This window comes from Nomascus leucogenys, chromosome 22a (assembly GCF_006542625.1).
Source record: "Nomascus leucogenys isolate Asia chromosome 22a, Asia_NLE_v1, whole genome shotgun sequence".
NCBI classification, from domain to species: domain Eukaryota; kingdom Metazoa; phylum Chordata; class Mammalia; order Primates; family Hylobatidae; genus Nomascus; species Nomascus leucogenys.
In genome coordinates, this window is record NC_044402.1 from 42,203,998 (window position 1) to 42,225,829 (window position 21,832).

A 21,832-nucleotide genomic window follows, 5' to 3' on the forward strand; every position below is an offset into this window, starting at 1 on the left:
GCTCCGTTGCCCAGCCTGGAGTACAGTGGTGCAATCTCAGCTGACTGCAACCGCCACCTCCTGGGCTCAAGCAATCCTCCCACTTCAGCATCCCCAGTAGCTGGAACTACAGGCAGGTGTGCACCCCTACACCCAGCTAATTAAAATGATTTTTTTTTTTTTTTTTAGAGACAAGGTCTCACTGTACTGCCCAGGCTGGTCTTGAACACTTGGGCTCCATCAATCCTCCTGCTTCAGCCTCCCAAAGTGTTGGAATTATAGGCATGAGCCACTGTGCCCAGCCTGTTTTGTTTACATTTTAAAAGCTACTTTACTTAGTAAAAGTAGTCTCAAACTCCAAGTTTGGCCAAGGAGGAAAAGTCCCTATAAAGGGTGGAGAACTGACCACAGCCTTTGAGTTTTACTTTTTCTTGGAGTATATTTTGCTGAAATCCTCTGCCACCCCTACACTGGCCTCAGGGAAACCCTGCTCACCTTTCTCAGTTTTTCTAGAATACTCCCATTCCCAAGTCAGAAAAATAACCCAACGGAAGGCTGCACAGTGCAGAGGGAGGAGAATGCTGAGGAGAGACAGAGGTCCAGGTTCCACTCTGAAGGCTCCACTGCCAGTCGCATGCCCTTGAGCCTGAGCCTTGAGCTTCCCTCCCTGCTAAACGCCCCAGCAAAATCAACAAACATATTAACTCCGGAAAATATAATCACCAAAGCCCACTGTGCAGTATAGATGAAGATATCATAGAAAATGAATCGGTCTTGTAGTGTCAATGTGAGTTTTTAAAATGTTTCTTTTGTGTCCAACAAAGAGTATTTAGAGGCCACTTGGCTTTTTAACATTTATGTTTCCTATGTTAAAGTTATAAATCAGCTTCCTTAAGCTTTTATGTTTAACTTACATAGAAATAAATTCTAATAATCACTTTAAAGAATCGTATTCACCAACTATTTTATCTTATTTGTAAGTAGTTAATGAAACTCTTTAAACATTAAAAGAGATATTTTATAAATTCAATATATATTCCATGTCCTTATAAAGTAATTTGGCCATTTGAGCTAACCAGTAAAATATTCCTGAATACCTAAAAACCTTTATAAATCTAACAATTTATAAATAGGATGATTCAATTTCTATGTTTTCTTAAATGATCCAAAACTAATTTTAAAGGAAAGTCTCATTTCAAATCATGTGCATTTTAAATTAGAATGACAAGCCTAATACAAATTCCTTAATACAAACATGTTAATGCTATGTGTTGATTCTTTTAAACATTTCCATACTTAATTCGAAATTTTCTGGATATTAGAACATACTTACCCACTGGAAAATACTTATGTCCTCCCAAATGGCTGAGGAGCCCCTTCTCAAGTGATTTTTTGGAAACACGTTCTCAGGGGCCCAGAGAACATACCCAGTAGAGATTCTGTCCCAAGGCTATTGGTCAGCTCTTCTGTGGCCCCAGCTGCCCCACCGAGCCCTGTTTTATGGGCGCTGTGTCATTACCCTCAGAGTGGGCCAGTTTTACAGCCCATGAACCCTAGATTCAAGTTACACGCCATCTAATTCTTCAGCCTACACAAGGAAGTCAGAAACTCCTACCCAGGTTGCTACCCCCACTTGTTTGGATATAATTAGTCTACTTAACGATTCATTCTATTCTGAATTCTTTTCACACTCTTCCCAGCTTCTGGGGCCACAACTCTTACAGATATTGAATGGTTGAACTTCTGGTGTTGCCTAACCCTGGCTACAGACCTAATGCTATGCCAGAAATATGCAACGGGAAAATTAACATTCAACGGAGAATGAGCTTTAGGTTCGGATAAATGAACTTTAGGATGAATGAAACCCTAGGGGAGATGGGAGAAAAATGTTACAGAATCCATTTGGTTTCTTCTTCTTTTCTATCTTATTACTTGATAGTTTCATGTGTACTCTTTAATCTTGCCCTCTAAACAAGATAGTGAATCTGTGGTTGTACCAAACTACGTATATTTGCCTAGCTCCAAATCACGGCCCCCTCCAAGGCCATAATGTGTATTGAGCACGTTAGGAACCCAGTGCTATTTGGACAAAAGAAAATAAAACTCAGTAACTTTTATGTCCTCCTGAGGTAGTTCCTGGGATAAGGTGGGCAATTACTGGAGAAACAGACAAACAAGCACGAGTTGACACAGATGTGTCTTAGATTAGGACTTTGAATGATTGAGTATGATGTTTCCACTAACGAACACTGAGAAGCTGCAGGAGTAGGGAGGGGCAGGTTTGGAAGCCAGGCAGATTATGAACTTAGTTCTGAGTGTTTTGGGTTGAGATGCCTGTGGGACACTGACTGGGCTAGTAACAGTATGAAGATGGACATGTATGTCTGGACTTTGGGAGCTCTGGGCTGGAGATATACCTGTCCTTGGGAGTAGGTTAATGGTGGTTGGAGCCATGGAAGTAAATCAAGTCACTCAAGTAGAGTACAGTGTGGGAAGAAAAGAGAGCTCAGAATAGGACCCTGAGAAACACCGTCATTTAAGGTGCAGCCACAGGAAGTGGAGCCTGCCCGCAACACTGGGAAGAAGCCAGGGGATGGAAGAATGCTGTTTCTCTCTCACTTCCAGATGTCTTCCCTGGTTATAAGCACAAGGGTGGGCAACATAGTGGTAGTGATGGGCACAGCAGTGTGGAGGGGGCTGGAGGCTGTGGGGGAAACTACGCTTGGGGTGAGATGGTGTTGGTGTGAGAGGCTACACTGAGTTCTAGTTCTAGAAAGCATAGAAGGGGGCTGGGATTTTGAATTTCTGGATTCTATGCTTTCTCTGCCACTTCACGTTTCACCAGACATCCTTTCCTTACTCTGAATCATAGCCTGTGTAGGAAACTCTCTTTCCAAATATGGGAAGGGAGGTGTAATAAGGAAGCAGAGATAGCATGGGGAAGAAGAGGGGGTGTCTTGTTGAGTGTGAGTATATGAGTATGTGTGGGTGTTGTGCACACAGGTGCACGTTGTGACTATGTGTTCCTCTGTATGTATATGCATATAGGGGTGTGTATGTGTGTGCCTTATGTTGGTATGTAGGTATGTATGTGTGTATGTGTGTATATGTGTATAATATGTGTATGTTTTTCTCTCTGTGAGTATCTATCAATACAAGTACAGAAATTGAGAGGAAACATTAAGAAACTTTTATGGGCTGAGCACCATGGCTGACGCCTATAATCCCGGCACTTTGGGAGGTACAGGTGGGTGGATCACTTGAGCCCAGGAGTTGAGGGATCGCTTGAGCCCAGGAGTTTGAGACCAGCCCGGGTAACATGGTGAAACCCTGTCTCTACAAAAAAAAATGCAAAAATTAACCAAGTGTGGTGCCATGCTTGCACATGTAGTCCCAGATACTCAGGAGGCTGAGATGGGAGGATCACGTGAGCCCAGGCTGTCAAGGCTGCAATGAGCAGAGATTGGGCCACTGCACTGCAGCATGGGTGACAGAGTGAGACCCTGTCTCAAAACAAAAAACAAAACAAAACAAAAAAACAAAAAAACCCAGTAGCTTTTATGGCAATTTGACAGAGTATTTTATATAAATTGAATCTAGTAATAAAACAATTGGGCTTGTATTTTCTATAGTTATATGTTCTATTTCATTTTCTAGTAATTCATTGTATTGTATTTTACGAAAGTATTGGTCTATGGCCGATTGCATATAAAACTGCTCCTTTACCACAGTTAGTCTTCGGCAATGATTAAGACCAGATCAGGATTCTTAGTAGGTCCTGATTCTGAAATGCCCCAAGGAGGAAAGTTCACTCCAGAACGCTGAGGGTCCTGCTCTGGGTCACGTCGATGAAGCATGAACTCTGGTCTTGCACACACACAAGGGGGTCAGGCCTCAGACCTTACTGGCATCCCAGGGCTCAGTCTGTCCTTCCTGTCACTCTACCCCTTCACATGAGAGGGGGCCACCAGAGAGCCCTCAAGGGGCTGGAGGACAGAATCAAGCCAGCTTCCCAGACTGTCCCTGCTCAGGGTGCTGCTCTCCCTCCGGCCTACAAGGCAGGTGGAGCTGGTGCCTCACAGAGGTAAGTGTTTCAGGGCCTTTTCAGGGCCTCAGAATTGGAGCTCCAAACCTCTCCACTTACCCCAAGACGGTAACACACACTCCATCAGCAACAGCAGAGTCTTTATTATAGCAAGATCAGATGCATTTCTTTGCCCAACACAGGGAACACAGCAGAGATTCCCCTTCCTTCCTTCCTTAGATAATTACCCCTGTCTGGGATCTCCCCGAACTGTCCAGCCACAGCCCTTCCAAGGATCTGACTTATTTACATTTGTAATTTTATATTCTTTTTCTTTAAGAGGGTCTTTGGTGAGCCACAGGCCTCACCAAACCCAGATCCATCCTTGTGGGGATCCTGAGTGCTTGACTCTGGAAGGGCTGCAAAGTAAGCTACAATGAAAGGCTGAAGAGAATCTGCCCTCTTCCCTCATCATTTGGAGCGTCTGTAAAACTCCCTAAGAAACCAAGAGTATGTGAGGTTGGGTGTGTGGGAGGGAAATAGCATTTGCAGTGGGGAGCAAGGATTAATAACGAACTGGAGGGAGGAAAAGCAGCAGCATACAGTCTGCAGAGTGTGAGGTGGAACGTGGGCACCAGGCCTTAGACAACTTTATCCAAGTGAACAGGAACAAGCGGGTACCCTGGGTCACCCTGTTGTGGAAAGTCACAGGCCAATATGTAAGGTGGGTTCAGGTGCTTCTCTTTGTACCTGCAGTTTGGGTACTTCCCTGAGGTGAGCTCGCACATGGTCAGGGACACGGGCCCGTGGCTCTGGTGGCAATTTTTATGGCTATTCTTGCAGGCTATGTTGGGGGTCTGGCAGGTGGTGGCCACACTGGAGAAGGGCTCGTGCAGGAAGGTGTTGAGGTCTTTGCACTGTTCTGTGTACTTATTGATGTTGCTCATGATTGAGTTGCATGCTTGAGGGCTGGGCTGCACATGCTGAGTTTTAAACCACTGAGATGATGTCATGTCCTTGGGCTTGGCACTGACTGGGATCTCTGCCACCCACAGCCCCAGAAGCAGCAGCAGCAGGGGGCAGCATCCTGCTCTCTTAAAGGAGACAGTGGAACAGAGTGGGGAAGTAGGTGGATGAATAGGTCATCATGGGGGAGCCTTGCTAGTTCTTCTAAGAATTTCATACCCTAAACCAGTTATTGCAGGGCAATGTGCAACCTAAGATATTGAACACCCCTGGCATTCTATTGTTTAGTACCAGCAGATAATGTGCCTTTTTGTGCCTCTAATCAACACTTACCTTCTTTACCTCTCACAACAGTTTTATGGGGTATGATTACCCTTCTCATGTATATATATATATATATTCATATATATATACATATATATATTCATATATATATATTCATGTATATATATATATGAATAAAATGAGGCTCAGAAAAGTTAAGAAGATTCCTATTGTCCCACAGCTAGAGCGTGTCAAATACAAGATTTTAACCAGGACCTCTCAGGTTCCCTAACTCCTATTCTTCCCACACACCCAGGTATCTTTTCTGAGACTGTGAGAAATCACAAAGAGAAACTAAATCTTTTTTTTTTTTTTTTGAGATGGAGTTTTGCTCGTCGCCCAGGCTGGAGTGCAATGGCGCAATCTCGGCTCACTGCAACCTCCGCCTCCCAGGTTCAAGCAATTCTCCTGCCTCAGCCTCCCAAGTAGCTGGGATTACAGGCATGCACCACCACACCCAGCTAATTTTTTCTATTTTTAGTAGAGACTGGGTTTCTCCATTTTGGTCAGGCTGGTCTCAAACTCCTGACCTCAGGTGATCCACCCGCCTCAGCCTCCCAAAGTGCTGGGATTACAGGCGTAAGCCACCGCGCCCGGCTAAGAGAAACTAAATCTTGAAGAAAATCATGTGAGAGGTCAATACCCCACTCTGCTGGGCTAGCTTAGGTGTCCCTGAAAGAGTTGTTATTAAGGTCGTGGAGTCAAATGCATTCCTCCCCATTCTGTGGCCCAGTTTCTCACTGAAGTTAGAAAAAAATGGTCACTCCTAGTGAAGGGGTCGCAGCTCCAGCTGGCAAAGCAGCATGGCGAATTGGGTTCTTTCCACGCCTGACATTTTGCCCTGCTGGAGAATGTCTTGGAAGGATAGAGGGTCAGGGCTGGAAGGGACCTTAGAGATCATCTCAATTGACTTCCTCATTTTAAAGATGAGGGAGCTTGAGTTCCTGAAAGGGCAAGTGCCCTTTCCAAGGCCGCCCAGTGAGTGGCAGAGCTGGGGCTAAGAGCTTCCTGATGTTCAACCCATCCCTTTGGGCTGGCTCCAAGCTAAAAAGGAAAGAGGAAAGAGTTTCCCATAGGAGCAGAGCATAGTGAGTGTGTCTCCGTTTGTGGTTTTAGGTGGTGTGTGCTCATTGCCTTAATTTCTTCAGACCCTTCTAAAAACATTTAAGAGAAAGTCTCCTCTTAGAACAAGAAGGTGAATTCTTTTACACTTTCTCATGTTTGTTTCTCCTCCTTTTCAATAACAACAACAGGCCTCAGGCTGAGTTTTCAGCTGAAAACAATATCTGGATAGAATTTTTAAAAGTTAGATGATATTCATTATATTTATTTTTACTTCTGTTTACAAAGTAACACTAGTATTCTTTGAAAGATGGCATTATTCAGTTTCATTTTAAAAGAATTATTTAAAATAAATGAGTAAATGTATATTTAGCGTATTATTAATATAATAGGGGTGGTAAGCAGATATTGTGAAAATTGTCAAGGGTTAAAGCAAATGACTGCAGTTGGGGAACTGGCTCTGCACTGCAGTTTCTCAGGTCAGCGATAGTGTGTTGGACTCCACTCAGTCTCTCAACCTCTGGGATTGTGTAACTTCTCTGCCTTTGGGATAAAGTGCTCTCTAAAGTGGCAAAATTCACCAAGGCTCCTAGTGTCTGCATTTCTGAATGTAAAAATTCTGAGATGTTTGTCATCTCAGGCAAACATGGTGGAGGAGCCTTGTTTGCCAGTAGAACTCACCTTTTCCACAGCAGGGATCCCTTCGTGCACTCCCCCCCACAAAGCAAACAAAACATTGATTTTTGAACCCAGGAAAACATTACCCAGAAAGCAGTTGACTTGGGCACCAGGGAACAAATCTTTCCCTCCCTCTGCACTACTCCCTCCCACCACCCTGTCCCGGGAAGTCATTTCTCTCTTGCAGGCCCTCAGCTGAGCCTCTCCCATTGGGATGGGAGGGTTACCAAGTGATTATTCATTAACGGTTACAGACCCAAGCTGCCAAGCTTTGAAGTGAGAAGGTGGGGATGGTAGCAGGAGCCCAGGGCTGGCCTAAACGTTTGCTGCCAACCAAGATGACTGACCAGAGACTTTGCAAGCTCTGATTCCAATTAAGTTGCAAACATGCTTTCCCTGAAGTAGGTGCTGGCCCATGCAGCTGGCCAGCCTCACTCAGGGAGGCCTGGGGATGGGGTTCCTTTGATTGTGTATTTTGATCCTAGTCATTCATCATGAGTTTTCCCCACTGCCACAGCCTCAGGGCTGTTTTATCCATTAAGCACTAGAGGCTCAGTGCTTAGAATCTGGGAGGTTTCCAAAGCCCTACAACATTTGAGACTGGGAAAAATATATTGGCTCCAATACAGGAAAAGTCAAATATAGAATCAAATAAAAAATATTTACTTACCTGCTCCTAAAGTAGCATGAAGTTGATTTCACTTATTTTGAAATTTGGGACACAGAAATCTCACTACATTGGAAAACAATCTTTGGTTAGTTTTCTTGCTTTGTAGGAATTCCCAAGTACCTGGAAACCTTGAATGCAGAAGAAACAGTGCCAATCACAACTTACTTACAGTCAAATAATTTCAAAAGTAAAACTTTAAAAATCTTTTCAGATACATTTCTGCAGAAACAATATTGAATGAGGAATATATATCTTACATATTCAACGTGGTGTGGCCAGTGGTAAAATGCTTAGGAGTATGGTAGGATAGAGTATGCTATTTACTACCTACTAAAGGCAGCCAGGATAACATACACCACATTATTTATGGTTCAGGTCAGCACAGGGCTGTACAGCAGCAGCAGGAGGAAAGAGACGCTACCAACCATCATCTAGTGAACATCTAAAATGTGCTCGGTACAGTTCTAGGTTCTTGGTGGAAAGTAAAGAACCTCATTTTAAAAGGCGCTTCATGAGCCAAGGCATTGTGCTTTGTGTACAACTTTTTATACAAACTGTATTGTGTGTTCCACAATATTATCCCAATTTTACAGAAAAGGAAACTGGCAGGTTCTGGCAGGTTAAGATCCACAGATTTAGTAAGTGGCAGGGCCAGGATTCGAAATTCGGTCTGTTTGGCTCCAAAGTTCATGTTATCTTTCCTTGCCACACTGCTTTCCTGTTTATTGACAATTCATTAACTGTTACAGACCCAAGCTGCCAGGCTTTGAAGTGACAGAGTGGGGATGGCAGCAGGAGCCCAGGGCTGGCCTAAACATTTCCTCCTCTTGTGGGCTGAGTCACCTTGTGCGCACTGGTATGGAGATGACCAGTCTTGGCTCTGATTGGTCAATGCCTGTTCCCACCAGATCACAAGAGTAGAAGACTGAATGCCATCTCTAATGTCTACCATGTTCTTGACACTGAACTCAGCAGTGTGTGTGTGTGTGTGTGTGTGTGTGTAATCTGTTTTGTGATCAATCTATCTAAAAACATCTCTTTACTTATCTTGCAGCATCCCCATGAGATAGAAATATTTATGCTTATTTTACAGATGAGGAAACAGTGTGTGTGTGGGAGTTGAGTAACTTGCCCACAGCCATACAGGAGTGAGTGACACAGCCACTTCGATCTGATCCTCAAATTTACACTCTGTACACTGTGTCAGGCTGTGCTGCAGCTTTGTTTCATTTCAGAGCCAGTTTTTACTGATCTTGTTTTTATATGGGGTTTCTGGTCATCCCTGAGAGTACAACTCAGAGAACAATCAAAGTTAAAATAGTTTAGTGGTAAGAATACTGAACCAGACATGAATAGCCCTAAATTCTGGTCCCACCTCTTTCACTAATTAGCTGCATGACCTTGGGCAAGGCACTTCACTAGCTTACATGGACCCAGTTTCACAGAATATCAAAGCAGGAAGGCACTTCCGAGTTCATTGAATCTTAGCTCTTGCTCTGATCGAAGTGTATTTTGTTTTTACTTTTTTAAGCAGGGTCTTGCTCTGTCACCCAGGCTGGAGTGCAGTGGCATGATCATGGCTCCCTGTAGTTTCTACATCCCGGGATTGGGTGATCCTCCTACGTCAGCCTCCTAAGTAGCTGGGACTACAGGCCTGTACCACCACATGTGGCTAATTTTTCTTTTTCTTTTTTTTTTTTGAGACGGAGTCTTGCTCTGTCGCCCAGGCTAGAGTGCAGTGGCGAGATCTCGGCTCACTGCAAACTCCGCCTCCTGGGTTCAAGAGATTCTCCTGCCTCAGCCTCCCGAGTAGCTGGGATTACAGATGCCCGCCGCTGCGCCTGGCTAATTTTTGTATTTTTTAGTAGAGCTGGGGTTTCACCATCTTGGCCAGGCTGGTCTTGAACTCCTGACCTCATGATCCACCTGCCTCAGCCTCCCCAAGTGCTGGGATGACAGGCGTGAGCCACTGCGCCTGGCCAAAGTGCGGCTAATTTTTCTATTTTTTGTAGAGATGGGTTTTGCCACGTTGCCAGCACTGGTCTCAAACTCCTGGACTCAAGTGATCCACTCACCTCAGCCTCCCAAAGTGCTGATATTACAGGTGTGAGCCAATGCACCTGGCAATAACCTTACCAACAGATGGTTTTTGGGCTTGAATACCTTCAGGGACATGAATCTTCACTACCTACCAGTTATATCAGGCACCCAGTTCTGTTGTCTGAGAATTCAGCTTTTCTCAAAACCTGATTATTCCCTTGTAAGGCCCCTGTTTCTGTTTTTGGCACTTCCAGTTGAAAATACTGGTCTCCTTTGACTTTTTCTAATCTTTCATCCCCATACCGATTAGTAGGCTAACAGACTGAGTACTTAGCATGGTCAAAGCATGCGGGCACTTGAGTCACTTAGTCTTATTGGTTCTCTTGTATATATTTCTCTCCCTTCCCACTGCCTGTCTGGATGACTCTCACGACCTTCTAACTGCTTCCTTGCCTACCCTTTCTCCTGAGTTTAATTGAGCATGTGTAATAATGTTGGATGGATCTTGTTAAAATATTCCTTTTCCTGCATCATTTCTCTGAAGAACATCTGTTTATCTCCAGTGGTTCTCTTGCGTGCAAGGTAACATCCAGCCTTCCCAGCCTGGAATCAAAGCCTTCTCCTACTCACCTTGTGTCCAGTCTACCCATTCCATATGAGTGGCCTCCCCATCTTCCCCCCAAACACAAACTATTCTAACCAAATTCTATTCTAATAGCCTGATTTTCCTTTTGTCTCCAGCACATGTTTTGCTGTCTTCAACTTTGCTTCTGTTTCCCTCTTCCCTGTGAGTCCTCCCTCAAATATTATCCATCCTTTAGAACTCATCTGACAATATTAGCTTGCTCATGATCACATTTATGAACCTTCCCATACAACTCCTAACCTCCTTTAGCATTAACTGTTTCATAGTGTCACTCATTTGGGTTCTAAATAATGTATTACCTTGTTTTGCTATTTAACTCTTTCATCCAGTAAGAGCATCCAGTCTTCCCAACTAGATGGTAAACTCGTGGGACAGAATCAGGTCCTTCCGTGCTTCTCTGTCTTCATAGTGCCAGGCACATGGCTAGCTCACAGGAGCACTCAGTAACCGTGTGTTGGACTTAGTCATCACTCTGATCCTCTCAGTCTCCTTACTATTTATAACACAAGGAGTTTCAGTTGAATAATTTCTAAAATGCCCCCTGGTTCTGACACTTGTGTGACACAAGAAAAAACATCAAAGTGCTAGTAAGTAGCCAGCACCTTACTAGAATGTAAGGAGAGGCCTAATGGTAGACTCTGAAGGTGCCTTGAAAGAAGGGGAGCAGAGAATAAGCAACTATCCCCCAAAGACCCATTCTTTCAGGATACCCCAGGAGGGGTGAGCGAGGGTGCCAGAGAAGTTTGCCTGGGTTGCTGGCCTGAAGGACAGCAGCATCATGAGGGTAGTCTTTGAACTAAAAGTGCCACCCCCATAGGGTTTTTCAAGCTTCAACCTTCAAACAGCCTCCTGGTGGTGAGAGACCTGTGGTCTGGACCCCGGTTTATGGATCTGAGAAGCAGAGCTCCATCACATGGAATCCAGTGGCCACACTCCTTTTGGGAAGCCCTGTTCTGTTTCCAGTGGCTAACCCTGTCTCCTGCCAGGTCCATTTTTCTTTTCTACGCAGTTCCTTGAGGCCTTCCTAGGGTGCCCATTTGCACTATGAGCTTGTCTCTGTGGGTGGACTGTCTCCCTTTGTTCCTCACTCCTGGATTCATCTTCACGAGGGAGAGGATGTAGTCTTCAACCCAACCAGAGCTGAGGCATATGGCTCCGTGGGTACGCCAGCTCCCCTCATAGGCCGGCTGCCCTCCTAAGACCTCTGACTTACCACAACAAGCCTGCGTGCAGCCTCCAGCCCTCCTAGGGATGATAAGGGTCATAATGATAAAAACAATCATAGTTAACATTTACTGAGGATTTTCTATGTTCCAGTCACTGTTCCAAGTGCTCTATGTCTATTTTCTCATTTTTCAGCATGAAAAGGACCTTTCCAATTTCCTAGCCCCATGACTATCCTATCTTCCTCAACCAGTTCTTGAAAAGAAACACTGGTCAGAGATAGAAACCCACAAAGAGCAAGTTAAGGAAAACATTAGAGCCAGTGTACTGCTACCCCAGGTGGAACACAGATGTGTGCAGAGGATACACAAAGTCACAAGACAAATGTCTTCTTTAGAATTTTACTAAAACTATCTTTTTAGGGGATGGGGAGTAATTTAAGGCATTATTTTTAAAGAAAATAACTTTGTATGATAGAAAAATTCAAATGAATTACATTAAATTTTTTTTAACATTTTCACTTTGAAATAATTTAAAATGTATATAAGTTTCAGAAAGCACACACAGAGCTCCCCTATATGCTTCACCCAGTTCCCCAATTATTAACATTTTTGAGCTATTTGAGAACAAGTTATAGACATGATGCTCGTTACCCCTTAATACTTCAGTGACTATTTCCTAATTACAAGTACTCTTGTGTGCATAACCACAGTACAGCCACCAAAAAGAGGAAATTTACATTGATCCATTATTATTATTACCACAAACGAAATTTTAAGATAGCATATAAAACACTCATATGCACGGCTATTTTATAAATATTAGTTAAGTGAAAGAAGGAGACTTCAGAGAAAGCCCAAGCTCATTGGACACTACTTTGGGTGTTTTAGTTAATCTTCCTCTGGTTACTAGCACTTCAGGGGAAATTCTGGGAAGCATTGCTCTGCAGGTTCTAGTTGACCATGAACATCCTGTTCTGGATATGCCAACTTTAAAGGTAAAAAGTGGTAACCCTTACCAAAGATAAATGCTTGGGATATCTCAGGCCCACCCAGAGCTCCACCAAACAGGATCTCTGTAACGTTTTCACCCTGGTCCCGAATAGCAGACGGGAAGTCCAGGCCCTTTTTTCTTGTTGCATATCCTTATTTATGTTTCCAGCAGCCAATGGCATGGCCAGGGACATGCTTGACTAGTTTGCCATCAATTCCTCATGTACTATTTTTTTTTCCATCTCAATGATACAATATGAGCATTCAGGTGAAGGTCAGAAATGCAACGTGTCAGGATTATGGGCACTTAATACTCTTTTGCATGAACGTGCTTTTGTCTCAAATCCGGGGTTCTGCCCATTTGCAGATTGATTTGACAGTCCATGTATGATTTGATCTTGAAAGATATCTGGGCCGGGCGCTGTGGCTCACCTGTAATTCCAGCACTTTGGGAGGCCAAGGCAGGCAGATCATGAGGTCAGGAGTTCAAGATCAGCCTGACCAACATGGTGAAACCCAGTCTTTACTAAAAATACAAAAATTAGCCGGGCATGGTGGTGCATACCTGTAATCTCAGCTACTCAGGAGGCTGAGGTAGGTGCATCACTTGAACCTGGGAGGCCAAAAAGCTCAACAAGGTTGCATGGTTGCATTGAGTCGAGATCGTGCCACTGCACTCTAGCCTGGGTGACAGAGCAAGACTCTGTCTCAAAAAAAAAAAAAAAAAAAAAGAAGAAAGATATCTGAGATCCATTTGATATTGAATGCCACTTTGGAAATATCACGGGGCTTGTTCAAAAAGGTCCGTGTTCTTGCCTAAATTATTCATGTAATCTTGGGCAAGGTGTTTAAGTCCTCAGGGTTATTTTGCTCATTTGCAACATGAGGAAGGCATGACTAGATGATCTCCGAGAACACTGGACAAGATGTTTGCAGCATTATAATGTTATGATTATCTACTGGGAGAGCCCTAAAGCCATGCAGATAGGAAATTTCGTCTTGTGCTAAATGCCATGACCCAAGCAGGAATTTGTACTAATTCACACCACAGTTAGTTTATGTTTTAAATGTGTAAGTTCAACTAAGTTTCTATGAAAAAGCCATAGAAAGTAATGACCACAGTGTTTTTCTGCTATAACCAATCCACTGGACATGAGTCACAGGCATTGGTGGAGGTTTTGAGTGATGAAAAATGAACTAGAAAATGGAGCTGAATCAGAGGGTGGGAAAAATATAAGAGGTTTCCACGATAAGGACTAATTTAAGTATCTCCGGAGGGGAAGTTGGAAATGTCACTAGAGCCCTGTCTCCATCACTTGCCGCAATAATCAAATCCTTTGGATGGGAGGGAATACAGATGGCATCCTCAAAAGTTAGTGGTCCTAAGTCCTCCAACTTATTTTCATATCTTTGGATTCATAAATTCACAGAGGTTGGAGATGAGAAAAACTTTCCTTAAGTAGTCTTAACAGAAATTCTCCAAAGCCCCCTTTTACTTCTCCTTCAACTCAAAGTACCCATCCATTCCTCCCAAATAACCTTATCTACAGAAACTAATACATATTGTCCTTTTTGTCTGACCTTGAACCTTACCTTATCTACTCTTGGTTAGGAGCTTTTTGGCAAGAGGCGGATGAGGAGGAGTTTGGCCTCCCTTGTTTAAATCCTTTGTCCTTCTGTCACGGAAGTCAGGCCTGCTCCATTCATCACAGGTTTGGCCACTCAACATTTGACATCACAACGATAAATAGAAATGCTAACACCATTCAAACTTTCCCTACATGCTAGTCACTGTACTAAGCGCTTTATATGTATTGTTACTTTTAATCCACGTTATACTCTTGTGAAGTGGTAGTGAAGATCCATGTCCCTGAAGGTATTCAAGCCCAAAAACCATCTGTTGGTAACATTATTGCCAGGCGCATTGGCTCACACCTGTAATCTCAGCACTTTGGGAGGCCGAGGACAGTAGATCACTTGAGCTCAGGAGTTTGAGACAGCTTATATAGATGGGGAAACCCACCTCCCTAAGCTAAGAGGCGTTCTATCACAGTGTGTATTTTCGTCACAGCACACATTTTTCTTTACCTTTCCTCTTATGAACTGTGGACTTCTTACAAGATCTCATTAGCAATGTGGGCTTTCTCATGTCTGTGTGGCTCCATGGATGTTCCCAAGCTTACTGGTTTTGGAGTCTTGCACAGGTAAGCATCCTGATAGGAGCTGTAACTGCTCTTCTTTTTGCCCATTCATGGTGGGGTGGGGGTAGGGGGAGGACATTAGAATGAGGCTCTGAAGTCTTTGAAGCACTTTTGGAAGCCCAGTTGTGCAGGCGCATGGAAGAAATGTGATGAAATGAGTTGAAGCTCTCCCAAGGAGAAGAGAAGGCCCCCTGGATGTTGTTGCTACTGGTATGGTTTTTGGTGCCATAGCTCAAGGGTTATCCCCCAGAGCCCCAGACACTATGAAGAGGGCCTAAGGGTAGGGTGTAGGCAGAGGAAATCCCTGAAGCTGAGGATCCTTCTCTTCACAGTGATTCTGTTGGCCCTCTTCATGGTGTCTAGGGCTCATTTACTTCAGTGTGTGGAGACTGGGAACCAGAGTCACGTAGAAAAGTCTCCTCCCCAGTCTACCTCAGATAGTCTCCCTTCTAGGAGAGCCAGCTCATCTAGCTCCAGTTCTTGGGTTACTTTCTTTACTGAACTCCATTTCCGCTCCTTTACTCCGTGTTGAAACAATTTAAGTCCATCTGCACAAGACTGGGCAAAGCTCCCCTGGACACCATCCTCCTCTGTCCAAGCTCCCAGCCCCAGAAACATAAATATCTCATAATTAAGCATTCTGCTTTTCCCATTCTTCAGCTTTCAAGTAGGAATGCATCACAGTTCAGCCAGCCTTGGTATTTGGCCCAAATTATTATCTTCTTATATCTCAGCTTTGGCTTTTGGAAGGCTGAATAGTCAAATTCCTATTTCATCACTATTCCTGGCATCCTTTAACTTGGCTGTGAGCAAGGTCACACGAAGGATTGAGTGACTGTCAAATCTAATCAGGCAGGGCACCACTAATGAGAATAGGCCAGGCCATTTGGATTTATTGTTAATATCTGAATAGTTACTTCCAAATATTGGTGAGTATTCTAGATGTAACCTGGAGTGAAATTTTCCTTGTGAACTTAAAAAAAATTCTTATATTGAAATTCTACCAGCCAGTGGAAGTATAAATGGATATTTATTATTATTTATCATTTTAAGAAAGATGCTATTATTAATGGTTGTGAAAGCTTATATATGAAACAATTATTTAAAATTTCCACACGGTTAAAAAATAGGAAATTAGTTGACAGATAATATAAATAATAGGAGAGAGTGTGTTAGCTAGATAACTTTAGGAAGAACCTTATGTCCCTTGATCAACAATGATTTGAACTGTGCAAGTTCACTTACATTCAAATTTTCATCTGCTTCTGCCATCCCTGAGACAGCAAGACCAACCCCTCCTCTTCCTTCTCCTCCTCAGCCTCCTTAACATGGAGACAATGAGGATGAAGACTTTTATGATGAGCCACTTCCACTAAACGAATAGTAAATATATTTTTTCTTCCTTATGATTTTCTTAATGACAATTTTCTTTTCTCTAGCTTACTTTATTTTAGGAATATGGTACATAATACATATAGCATACAAAATATATGTTAACTGAATGTTTATGTTATTGGTAAGGCTTCAGGTGATCAATAGGCTATTAGTAGTTAAGTTTTGGGGGAGTCAAAGGTTATACTTGGATTTTCGACTGTACAGTAGGCACCCTTAACCTCCATGTTGTTCAAAACCCAACTGTACCTTCTGAGACCAAGGTATGTATGTATGTATTTATTTATTTAGAGACAGGCTCTCATTCTGTTACCCAGGCTGGAGTGCAGTGGTGCCCAGGCTGGAGTGTTACTCAGGCTGGAGTGCAGATCATGGCTCACTGCAGCCTCGACCTTCTGGGCTCAAGAGAGGTCAGGCATGTGTCATCATACCCAGCTAATTTTTGTATTTTTTGTAGAGATGGGGTTTCACCATGTTGCCCAGGCTGGTCTCAAACTCCTGGGCTCAAGTAATCTGCTTTGGTTAGGCCTCCCAAAGTGCTGGGATTACAGGTGAGAGCCACTATGCCCAGCTGAGCCCAATGTATTTACAACAATTTAATAAACAGCACAACTAGTATTTAATTTAACAAATAGTACAAAACAGAACAATAGAAATTAGATTATATCATAATTCTATCTACGATTTAATTAATCTTTTTAGAATTGATTGATGTATTATCATTTATTATGTAAATAAAATAATCCCTGAAGAAGTATACATATTTGAAAGATTTTTTTGAAATTGAGACATAACTTACATAAAATACACAAATCTTTTTTTCTTATTTATTTTTATGACCACCTGCTGCCTCTTGAAACAAATCTTAAGTGTACAGTTCAATGAGCTTTCACATAGGAAACATATCCAGACCAAGAGTAGAATGTTTCCAGGCCCTCAGAAGGCTCCCCCATGCCCCTTCACAGTCAGTACTTCCCCAAGGCTACAACTATTCTGGCCTCTATCGCCACAGGTTACTTCAGAACTTTCTAGTTATTTAATGCTATTTAGGTCAACTTTTAATGCTATATTAGGTCAACTTTCAAGAAAAAGTTTTATTTGGAAATTCTTCTTATTTTGGGAGGATGCATTGAAGGCATAATTTTAGCCACTTTAAATTTTGTGAGGAGAATGTCTCTAAAACCATATTATCCATAAGAAAGATCATCAATAAAGAAGATAGAGTTGTGAAAAAAGAATAAAATGAAGAGAAAAATCGGCTGCCCCAAGTATCTTCCTTTTCTATGCACTACAAGTGAAAATCATCTCTTTAGGATGGTAAATGCAGTATAGTGACCACAAGAGTTCAAAACAAATTCAGATTTTGGATAAACTTCAGATTTATTCAAGAATCCCAGAAGTCCATTCGATGATGGCAATGTTCTGTTTCCAGGTAACAGTTGCTTTTACACTCAGTTGTTTGGCTGTGGTGACCAACTCATCCACTTATTGGCCCTCATTCTGTTAGAACTGTTTAATGATCTGCTCTCCTTTCTTTTAATCATCCTTTCTTTACTTTCTCTCATCATCTCAGACAACCTGGCTGCCCTCCCAGGATTCTGCCTGCGGGCTTGTCCTCTAACCCACTCATGATCATCACTCTGGCAGAAGGAAGTCTCTGGGGAGACCTTAGTGGGGGTGTTTGCCTTGGTCTGCGTGTTTTCCAAAGATGGATATTGCTACTACTAGTTATGATCTAACACCTTTCGGTACTTGGGGCTGACAAGAGTTTCATAGATATCTTTTCCACATCTTTACCTAGAATCCTGTTTGGCAGGTAGGATTCCTCACATTTTGCTGTAGAGAAACAGACTAGCCAATTGCTCGAGGTCAGGTAGACGGGAGTCAGGATTTACACCTGATTCTGTCTGGCTGCAAAGCTTACTCTGACTCTGGTCAGTAGTAAAAAAGCACAGGAGTTGATGGGGAGGGATAGGTAGAGTGGAATCCTTAGCAAGGTCAGGAATGTCTTATAATGAATTTGGGTTTGAAATACGACAGGCATGGGACACAATGCAGCTTGTTTGGGACTGAGATAAAGGAAGAAAGAAGGGGATGGTGCTGGTCAGGCAATGCTAGAGAGACCATCAGGGCTGGCCAATACCAAGCCATACCTTCTCCAGCTCCACTCACCAGAGTGAGAGAAATGGTATCTGTAGCCCAGGGGGACAGGGAAATGTCATTTTCGCATCTCAACCCCTCAGGCCTGGGCAGACTGCCAGAGTGGAGAGCCAGGGTAGCAATGAGGCAGGGGAGATCATTATCAGGAGGAAGGAAGCTCTGGCAGCTCCCACCAGCCTGTTTGTGACAAGCAGGCTCAGGGCCACGGAAGTCCCTTAAGGTCAAAGGAAATGCGATCCTGGATCTGTGGGATGAAGCTGAGACACTCCCTTTACCTATGTCTTCAGGCCAAGGGGATCTGGCCAAAGCCAGGCCCAGGGCCTAGGCTGGAAGAGCAGTGGTCTAGAGAACCGGGAGGAGCAGTTAGAGAGGAAGAGAGAGAAGTAATAAGATGCCAGAGCACCTCATAAACAATCTCTTGGCTAGAGAGATAATGACCTTCATTGCAGCCAACACAGGGTGACTGGCTCTTCAGAGCACTCATTTCTTCATGGATGAACTCTTACCTAGTTCACCTCTTGCCCCTGTAACAGTGACTTCTTTCTTGCCCAACTGGTAGAGTAGAAAGTACACTGCATTTAGAGTAAGGAGACCTAGGTCCAAGTCCAGGTTCTGCTACTAATTAGACAAGCTCTTTAATTAATTAAGCTTTCTAAAATCTAAATTTCCTCATCCATAAAGGAGGCATACAATCCCTGTCAAGTCTATGTCACAAGGGATTAAAGGATTCACATGGAAGCTCTACACAAATATGAAGTGGTATTTATTTATATTTTTCTTTGCTTCAGGTCACCTCACTGCCACGTCAGAGCTGGGGAAGACTTCTAGTTCAGGAACAGAAACAGCTGTGTCCACAAATCCCATATGCCCCTTTTCCATTTATTTCCTCTCCTTGTCATGCTGCCCTAATGCCAGGGGGCAGGGGAGACACGTGCAAAGGCAGAGACCAGGGAACCCACAGCCCTGAGCTTGCTCTTTCTTGGGGATAAGCATCTGGGAAAACAGCAACAAAAAGATGAAAAGCCATCCCTCTAGACCTCAGCTCACCAGAGTGTCAGCTTCAGCCTCCCAGCAGAGGCTGAACCAGGAAGAGCCCCAAGAGATGAGGGCAAGAGAATGCTCTGGGTGTAGGGGAGTGGTGCGGAAGCCTGGAGAGGGAATTGAAGCTCAGCCAAAGAGCAAGGCAGTCTGGAAACCTAAAGGACTCTGTCCAAGTGCACAGGAACCAGGTGGAATTGCTGAGAGTCCTTTTTCTGGGGAGGCTTACAGGCCACTATGTAAGACTTGTTCTGTCGCTTCTCTTTGTACCTGCAGTTCGGATACTTCCCTGAGGTGAGCTCACACATGGTCAGGGACACTGGCCCGCGGCTCTGGTGGCAGTTTTTATCGCCATTCTTGCAGGCTATTTTGGGGGTCTGGCAGGTGGTGGCCACACTGGAGAAAGGCTCTTGCAGGAAGGTGTTGACGTTTTTGCACCGTTTTGTGTGCTTGTTGATGTTTTTCATGGCTGAGTTGCATGCTTGAGGGCTGGGCTGCACGTGCTGAATTTTAAACCACTGAGATGAGGTCATGCCCTTGGGCTTGGCATTGACTGGGATCTCTGCCACCCACAGCCCCAGCAGCAGAAGCAGCAGAAGGGGACAGAATCCTGCTCTGGCTGGTGCCATCTCTCTTAGGAGGAGCAGTCAGAATGGAGGGCAGGGGTCGCTGGGACAGAGGTGTTCAGTCGAGAAATTAGTCCTCCTATACCTGCTCATATGTGCTAATCACCCATCTCCCTACTCGGTTGTCTCCTTTCCTCACTTTGTGTCTCATCTCTGCCTCTTCTTCTGTGTGTCCACATCCACTGCAGCCTCAACACCAACCCTGTGGCCCCATCTCTCATCTTGTATTTCTGTTCCCTTCATTCTGTCCCTGTTGCCTGTCACTTTTTGTCCTCTCCCCTTTCCCTTAAGTCTCATCCCTTTTGTGTCTCCATGTTCCTGTGTCTGTGTCTCATCCTCTCCCGATTCCTATCTTGTCTGTCTTCCCATTCTTTTTCACTTTTCGCCTCCATCCCCAACATCACTCTCCCCGTTCCCCAATGTGTGTCCTCATCTCCCCTAAATCCAGTCCCTCCTTTATCCATTTTATCACTCAACCGAGTGTACTCTCAGGATCAGAACCCATCACTCCTTCTCTGTCCTCACTCCTCCCCAGATCCTGCCACAGCCTCACCTTTGTGCTTGGTCTTCGTGCCGGGATTCCTGCTCAGTGGGCTGAGGCGGTGTCCATGCACTGCCAGGCTGTCAGATCTCTGAGGGCCTCTTCTCACTCCTGAGCTCCTTAAGAGCTGGCCTGGGCTATGCTGTGTCTGTTTGGGGGCGGGCTGGGAGCATCACTGGATCAGGAAATGAATCAGGTTCATGCCTCTCCACTTACATGTCCCAAATATGTGGACACCTAAGGATGCCTGTACCTGCCTAAGCATGTTCAGCAATGAGGAAGCTTGAATCGTCACATTCGAAGACTGTATTTGTTCCCTGGCCACATGGTTTTAATGACTCTTTAATAGAGCAGCTGACCCAGGTGTCAACTGAAATCAATTTCAGGAAGAGTTGTCATTGATATCCTCTCATATACACCTCTGGCCCATGATCCTGGGAAGAGTCAATCACTGTGGTGTTAAGGGTTGCTTCTTCTCTGACCTGAGGTACAGATAGGACAGCCTAGAAGATGCTTTGTCTGGTTCCTTGTCATCTGGAGATACTGGTTATCTTTCGGAGGAGATGGAACAGACACGAGGGAAGTGGGTGAATCATCACTGTCACGAGGCCTGGCACCATCCCCAGTAGTGAAGCCATTCCACAGTGATTCACGGGCCTCTCCAGTTCCAGGTACCAACCAAGGCCACATGGCTTTAGCTGGAGAAGGCAGCCAACACCTCTCAATTTCACTTGTTCCCTCCCTTTTTTATTGAAAATTGCAAAACTTTAATACTGCCCAAATGTTTGTGTTTAAAATGCTGTTGGTGCTGCTGCTCTTGACATCCTGCCTTAGTGCTTCCTTCACCTTGTATGTCCTGTTCCTTGTGGTGGTTACAGCTGTGTGGAGCGTCTGGGTCAGTGCTACTCCAGGCTCTTGTGAGCTTGGAATACGACACTCAGGAGAACCGAGACGCCAAGACAGAGAAGCATCACCCTCTGTGGGTGAGAAGGCCTGTAAAACTGAGATGAGTAATATTTTTGTTTTCAGAATTTACCTGTAAGTAGTAGGTAATAGAATCTTGGGCATGCTTCATTCATATGGTCAACAAACATTTATCGAGCACCTACTAAGTGTCAAGGTACTTGGGATATATCACTGAACAAAAAAGGCAAAAATGGCCAGGTACGGTGGCCCACACCTATAATCCTAGCACTTTGGGAGGCCACAGCAGGAGGATTGCCTAAGGCCACGAGTTCAAGACCAGCCTGGGCAATGTGGTGAAACCCTGTCTCTACAAAAAATTTGAAAAATTAGCCAGGCATGGTGGTGCATGCCTGTGGTCCCAGC

The 21,832-nt window shown here is 44.1% G+C and overlaps 2 protein-coding genes across 2 annotated transcripts; both read right to left on the reverse strand.

Moving 5' to 3' along the window:
• Nucleotides 1–4,644: 4,644 nt before the first annotated feature.
• Nucleotides 4,645–5,186, reverse strand: RNASE8 (ribonuclease A family member 8). The gene is given in 2 exon segments (XM_012498041.2): nucleotides 4,645–5,102; nucleotides 5,105–5,186. Coding segments are annotated over 2 exon segments (540 nt in total).
• A 13,977-nt stretch (nucleotides 5,187–19,163) lies between these two features.
• Nucleotides 19,164–20,731, reverse strand: RNASE7 (ribonuclease A family member 7). Its single transcript, XM_003260658.3, has 2 exons — nucleotides 20,516–20,731; nucleotides 19,164–20,005 (listed from the first exon to the last, which is right to left on the reverse strand). Exon 2 carries the CDS (start codon nucleotides 19,963–19,965, stop codon nucleotides 19,495–19,497), a length of 471 nt encoding a protein of 156 aa, XP_003260706.1. The 5' UTR covers nucleotides 19,966–20,005; nucleotides 20,516–20,731; the 3' UTR covers nucleotides 19,164–19,494.
• Between the last annotated feature and the right edge of the window lie 1,101 nt (nucleotides 20,732–21,832).